This window comes from Penaeus japonicus, unplaced genomic scaffold (assembly GCF_977035675.1).
Source record: "Penaeus japonicus unplaced genomic scaffold, GWHDUDI00000001_assembly GWHDUDI00000006, whole genome shotgun sequence".
NCBI lineage: Eukaryota > Metazoa > Arthropoda > Malacostraca > Decapoda > Penaeidae > Penaeus > Penaeus japonicus.
Genome location: NW_028234408.1, coordinates 36,609,647 through 36,617,146, shown reverse-complemented (window position 1 = coordinate 36,617,146; position 7,500 = coordinate 36,609,647). Strand labels below are relative to the sequence as shown.

The 7,500-nt window shown below is 32.5% G+C and overlaps 2 protein-coding genes across 4 annotated transcripts in view; both read right to left on the bottom strand.

The window, feature by feature from the left end:
* LOC122247955 (DNA oxidative demethylase ALKBH2) overlaps positions 1 to 608 on the bottom strand; it is a 7,313-nt gene extending 6,705 nt beyond the window's left edge. The window contains exon 1 of one of the 2 annotated variants that reach the window (XM_043007662.2): positions 437 to 608. The gene's annotated coding sequence lies outside the window, so the exon portion shown is untranslated. Of the gene's footprint in view, positions 1 to 405 lie in introns of both variants that reach the window. The other variant, XM_043007663.2, reaches the window with a different exon arrangement.
* Positions 609 to 4,931: 4,323 nt separating this feature from the next.
* The window catches only part of GlnRS (Glutaminyl-tRNA synthetase), a 10,916-nt gene continuing 8,347 nt past the window's right edge, over positions 4,932 to 7,500 (bottom strand). For both annotated transcript variants that reach the window (XM_043007667.2, XM_086537961.1), the window contains exons 10-13: positions 6,999 to 7,170; positions 6,619 to 6,781; positions 6,285 to 6,505; positions 4,932 to 6,142 (exon numbers count right to left, since the gene is read on the bottom strand). In XM_043007667.2, coding sequence (XP_042863601.1) covers positions 5,902 to 6,142; positions 6,285 to 6,505; positions 6,619 to 6,781; positions 6,999 to 7,170 — 797 coding nt within the window. In that variant the 3' untranslated portion in view covers positions 4,932 to 5,901. The remainder of the gene's footprint in view (positions 6,143 to 6,284; positions 6,506 to 6,618; positions 6,782 to 6,998; positions 7,171 to 7,500) is intronic.

Below are 7,500 nucleotides of genomic sequence, written 5' to 3'. Positions count from 1 at the left end.
TCATTAAGTTCCCTCTCTCTTGCAGAAGAAGCTATGCAACCTAATGAATATTTTATTGCACTTCAGTGTTTTGCTTTCAATTTGTTTAACCAAATAATATTTTCTTTAAGATTAATATTTGTTTCACAGATATTTCATAAGCTTAAATTTCCTATAAGAAGGCAAAACTTCAATAATATTAATATTTAGTAGAGCTATAATAATCTTTGAAATTAAAAGTCCCCCCAAATTCTGTAAAAACGTACAAATATTCTACTTGCACACCTAAACATAGCTTATTTCACTATTTCTTAAACACAAAACGTTTAAAAACTTGTCCCTTTAGCTTAAATGGGTATTAAGATCATAAATATCTCAGCCAATTGTACATTAAGACTTAATCAACATGAATAAAACACAAACTACCAAAGCAATAACGCCAAAATACCGCCTTCACCTTCTTCAGAAATGCTTCGATATAGATGAACGAGTCAATTATTCGCACAATAATATACCTTCATTTTCGTTAATTTCAAACAATCAAAGGATGAATACAGAAGGACAATACAGCCTTTGTATGTAATATCAATATGAATGTAGCATTGAGTATCTGCGTGTTTGAGCTTTGTAACTCGTGTTTTGAGGTGTGTGTGGGTGGGGGTGGGGTGGGGGGTACCGGTCTGCTTACATAAATCAAACTCAAAATTGTTGAATTTTAAATGACTGGGTTCCTGAAGGTTGATTATGAACGAGGCCAGATAAATTTGGGGTAGAGAACCATCGAATTTTGAAATGTACAAAAATATATGTATATCTATGTATAATATATATATATATATATATATATATATATATATATATATATATATAGAGAGAGAGAGAGAGAGAGAGAGAGAGAGAGAGAGAGAGAGAGAATTTGTTTTCATCAATTTATTACGCTCATAGAGCGACAGGCCTTATACATTAATTAGTACATTATTACATATATAGTACTCGTGCCACGCATGACACGTTGGTATGTGCAGTGAGGCTGCACATGAAGATAAAATAAATAATAAATAAACTGAAAATACAAAGATGAGTGTTTCCAGAGTCAAACTTTAGCACCCACCAAAGTGAGGGTGTTGGGCCAAGAGAGAGAGAGAGAGAGAGAGAGAGAGAGAGAGAGAGAGAGAGAGAGAGAGAGAGAGAGAGAGAGAGAGAGAGAGAGAGAGAGGGGGGGGGGGGGGGGGGGGAGGAGGGAGGAGAGAGAGAGAGAGAGAGAGAGAGAGAGAGAGAGAGAGAGAGAGAGAGAGAGAGAGAGAGAGAGAGAGAGAGAGAGAGAGAGAGAGAGAGAGAGAGAGAGAGAGAGAGAGAGAGAGAGAGAGAGATAGAGAGAGAGATGAGAGAGAATATGTATATATTTATATGTATATATATATATATATATATATATATATATATATATATATATATATATATATATATATATGTATGTATGTATGTATATCCCAATGGATACTTCCCTTTACTAGAACTGATATTCTTATGCAGTTGCAATGGCTATCATCTTGAAATAGCAGTGAAGTCGTGTATTCCCGTGAGAAACGTATGCTTTAAACCGTTTCTTTAAATCAAATCAGTGGGTGTAGAGGAAGGAAAAATATATGGTTCCATCTTTTATTATGAGGTTAATTCATAATCATGCTGGTTGTCTGGTTAATACTGCATGACATACGCTGGCAATGAACACCAGAAAATGTATTTAAACTCGGCGTGAAGTTCCTTAAGACTGGAATGTAATATGCCATAGCAGAGTAATATGGTGAATGAATAACTCGAGGTCATCATATTCGTATCTCGATAAAGCGAACACTTATGATGTCCTTTTGATACTTTTGATACTATTAACCAATTGGCCACCACTCTTTTAACATGTGAGGCTCGATTTATGATGTCATTTTCGCCTTCGTGTCACATTTGTTGGATTATGTGGAATTGAATAGATTAACTCTAGTTGGTCACGAAGTTATTCTATAAGATGCCATCCAAGTATTAATAAGTCAATGTGCAGTGGCGATGGCGTTGCAATCAATAGGGCTGTTCCTCTCAAGATATTTACGAACTAGCTCCCTTGGTTAATCTTACCCGTAAACATTAAAAAATATATATTAGAATATACATTCGATATGCTGTAATTTTCTTAACTGTGCGCGTAAGGTAAATCAACCTGTAACTGGAATGTAGAAAAGTGACAGTATTTTCAATATCTCAAGTTGTATTGATAGTAATCTTGAAGACCCCATGGTTTAAATAAACAATGTACATATAACACCCTACATGTATTTTGAATTACACTGATGGTAATAACCAAATTCAGCAAGTAAGTTATACCTCGACACATTTCCTTCTTATATGAATCCCGTATCGTTTTTTTTTTCTTCTTCTTCTTTTATTGCTTCTTTCTCTTGGTAGCGAAACCGCTTAATGGGGATTTTCAAATCTGACCCTGAAGATGGCCTTTAAGGTCATAAAAATGAAACTATCACATGTGCGGATTTATCGATGGTGGCAAAATTTTACACGAGATTCACACAGGAACCTCATATATATGCACCTACACTATTTGTAGATATCAGATTTGAATATAGCACAAATAGGTAATGGCTACTTTAAGAAATATGCAATCATACAAAAAAAGGTAACACACATACACATACAAGGTGATCTGCCGCAAATATAACAGGAATCCGAATACCAGTAAACCAATACAAATGGCCGAAATTACGAGGTAATTGTCCATATCACTTCACGATCAGGGAAGCAAAGATTTCCAATAGGTCGTAATTAAAATTATTTTTCTACTCTTTACCCAATATCCCTCATGGCGGAAATAACTAGTTGTTTTTACAGTCAATTTTACCCAATAGAATTACTTTCATGACCCATATATTTTTATATTTTTTATTTTGATCAGGAAAAACGAAAGGCACAACATCTTGTAAATGTTGTTTATCGCAGTATTTCAGAATCACTGACGTGATGCACATCTCAGTGTATAAAGAAAAAAATACATGTACACAGTAGTATGTAAATTTATAGTGCAGTTAGCAAGTAATATTACCGGTTTTTGTTTAACAATGCCAAACTGCATTGTTCGCTTGCTTGATATATTATTGTAACAAGTCTAAAAGTATTGAAATATAATAACACAGATCGATGATTCGTCTCATGTATGGTGTGTGAATCTAGATTTCCAAATGAGGTGAATGGTAAAAACACTCTACCGTGTTGATAATATGGCAGAAAACCCCTCTATACACAAAATAGACACACATACACATACATCCACACTTATCCACCCACCCTCCACACATACACACACACACGTGTGTGTATATATGTGTATATATATATATATATATATATATATATATATATATATATATATATATATATATATATATATATATATATATATATATATAAATATATATATAATATATATAATATATATATATATAAAATATACATAATATATATATATATATATATATATATATATATATATATATATATATATATATTATACATATACATATATATATATTATACATATACATATACATATATATATTATACATATACATATATATATTATACATATACATATACATATATATATTATACATATACATATATATCTTGTGGTGAATATGTAATATATAATGGTTTTAGGCGAAATTCCATGCTTGTGCAGACGATATGAAAGTGGAATCCTGTCTATTACTTTGTCAGATACATAATGATATACAAATTGTGCTAGAAAAAAAGTGTTTCCATTCTGAAATTGAAGGAAGTCTGGAATAATGTGCGACTGTATATCAACTGTGTAAAACCAATTGGAGAGGACTCTTGTGCACTGTACATGACAGCATGGTAAATTCACAAATATATTTAAAAAGTACTCATTATTTATTACTATGAACTGTCCTAAAATAGTCCCAATAGTTAGCAATAAAAGTATTTTTCGGTTTTATGTGGCTCTGTAAGCAGCAGGTTAACTGACGTTTAAACCAACTTAACTGACATCATCACCTTCACTGGAATAAAACATTTACATTTGTAAATGTTTTACAAAATTCCAAGTGTAGCAGTTGGGAGCTGTGGGGGTACAACATGCTGCAGTAGTTGTAAACTACATCAGAATATAGAATCACTGAAATGCTATATAGCAATCAATTTAATGTTCTTTTCCTAGGCTATTTCTCTCTGGACCTGTGATTATCTGTCTCATTCACACTAAAGATAGTTGATGGCCTAATGATTGAATCCTAAAATACCATTGCAAACTACCATAAAAGGGTTGCACATCAGTTCCCCTAAATATTCACATTCAAAAGTTTTCCACTTTTCCTGTCATGAATCTGTATAAAATGAACACAAGTTAACTCAATGGTTGAAATGGTGATTGGAGAAATTAACATAAGTTTTAGCAAATGGGAGCAGACAGAAAATTATTCATTGGTAATGTTATATTCTAAAAGCATTTATTGATAAATTTATTGAGTACAATAAAAGCAACATTATTTTGTAATATAATATTCTAACAATTCCTCTATGACATAACTATTGGAATAAATATGGGGAAAAGAAAGCATCTGACTGACAATCAGAATGAAATGCAAAAAAATATACTAATCTAGAAGAGTGAATCCCATAATACACTTAATGGGATATAAAAAGAAATAAAGACAGAGATGGAAAATGAATGATGAACTAATAACCTAGTACACATTTTGATTTGATCTCCCCAGAAATTGCATATGGTCTGTTATCAATGATTTAATATATTTAGTATGATACACATATTGCCATTTTTTTCTGATAATTATGCTTTATGGATATCTTTTGCTAATGAAACCATTACCAAAATGTTTCAATTTTAAGGACTGAGTAAATGAAACATCTTCTACAATTCATAATTTACTTTAGGGTAAAAAACATATGAACACAGTTATGCTTCTGAAATCACATTTGTTTTACAGCCAATACTGACTTCACAATTACAATGTCACATAGCTCAATATTCTAATTTGGGTTAATTAAATTTGGAAATTTAAGTTTATCTAGATGCTTCAAATAAAGTCATTAACACATACTTTGCATGAAAAAGAAAGCTCCACTGAGGGAAATCATAATTTAGTGTATAGTTATGTTTAAGATTCCAACACTGGATACTACATCATTTCTATTTTCTATTTGTTTGCAGTAACAACTTTTAAAAGCATGTGAATAAAATTGACTGTAACAGTTCATAGGCTAACTAGTTACTTATCATAGGTACACATGTTAGCTGAATACTATTGCATTATAGAAAGTATGGAAATAATGCAGAAAGGTTAGCACTACCAAGTGTCCAGCAAATCTTGAACTTAACTGTACATCACAAATTTTACCCCTACACATTGTTCTTGCATAAAACTGATGTTTAAAAATTTCAATCAATTAGAAACAGAAATATGAACACCAAGATATATAATTTTCAATAATCAGCAGAAGAAAAAAGACATGACTCATTTTAAACAAAGATGGTCTGACTTCTGCAGGAATTTTATATTCAATATAAAAATACCACCATGGACTGCATGATTGACTTGATTTTTTTTAACTTGAAATATTTGGAAGTATTAAATAGTCATAAATCAAGAAAAGAAAAGTATACCCCACTAAATAATATGGCTTCAGTCATCACTAATTTTGATTCCTACCCATCTAACCAACATGAAAATATGATGTTACTTCAAGGCATTACCTTTCTACTTAGACAATAAAAAGGCACCTCATTAAAAACTGCTGATTACCCTGAACTTCATAAAACTAATATATTTAGTATGCATATAAAAACTTATTGCAGCCAGAGCTTACAATTTAACATCTACCCTAATTTTTCCCCTTATCTTCTTTCAACCCAACAGTCTTATTGAAAACCAAGAAGTCAGGACTTGAGTCAGGGTCTACCGAGTAGAAGCCTGTGCGCTCAAATTGGAATTTTGTATAAACTTTGGCATTCTTCACGGAAATGTCTGCCATGCCAAGGGATATGGACAAGGAGTTGGGATTGATATCTGTAAGGAAACCACCTGGCACAACTGCAGGGTCTTCTGGACACTCATGTTTGAATCTGAAAAAGGAAAGCAAAAACAAATGTAACAGATTTAAATAATACCACGGAATTTGTCAATAATATTAGCATGAGAAAAATGCCATCTGAATTTCATATTTATTTCAGATGAGAAGCAGGAGGAGGAGGAAATACCACTTACAATCTCTCATAATTCCTGATTTCACACTTGACAGCTTGTGCTACCCAGTGGATGAAAGCTTTGGGCTTATTGCCTTCTGCAGCAGGTTCACATAGTACTTTAAGATGATCTACTTTCCCTGAAGCATCTTTTACAACTTCTTGGACTTTAATAATGTATCCACAATGACGAAGACCTACGCTCTGTTGTGGAGTTAACCTTCGATATCCTTTCTCTTCTTCCTGCAATGCCAAAATCCAGCAGTGATGATTTGTCTCAAGCAAGAAAGAAACATGAGTGTTTTTTTCAAATAGCTAGAGTATTCATTTCAACCAGTCAAAAAATAAAAAATTACCTCACGGAAGTCTGATCTCTCAATCCACATCTCTCTATCAAAGATCACATTGTGTGTTCCTGCAGCATCATTGCCTGGGATATTTGGTGCGCTCACAGTAATAGCTGCTTCACTTGGGAAGTTGGTGATCACCACCTTCAGGGGTTCTAGTACGACCATAGCTCTGCAATAATAATATCATAAAGGGCTGAGTACCAAGTGCTATGTGCCTAAATATTTAAATGGTCTACAGTTTTGTAAAAAATTAGTTGTAAAATTTTTCCAATCATTGTATCATATCTCTCTCCACCAGTGAATAGAAGTTATTAATTATGATGCATCAAATCTAAAATAACATTTTCAATATTCAACTTTTTGCATGAAGTACATCAGCAGTTTACCTGTGTGCAGTAACATTCAGTACATCTCGAACATGTGCTTCTAATGCATCAGGATGGATGGAGATTTGAGCACCAGTTAGACCCAGTGTTGCACAGAAATTATTTATAGCCTCAGATGGGAAACCTCTTCTACGTAATGCTGTTAGGGTAAATAGTCGAGGATCATCCCAATCTGAAAATCCAAATAATTGGAAGGTTAACAGGACAAGTTTTCATGATTAAGCAACCCTGCATTTTGTTTATAATTAAAAGACAAAGTCATTGACTCCTTTATCTTAATTTTTATGTATTCATATAACCTAAAATAAAACTTATTCATGATACAATATAAATATAATCAGGAATTCCTTGCTACTTGATTTTGAGTATGCCAGGAAAAAATACCAAAGAATTTAACACATTTTTTATATAAATCATCTTGAGGCAAGCTTGACAAGACTTGATTTTCTTGTTTATGAGACATGGTAACTTGAACCTCTGCTTGAGTATGATACTAACTGGC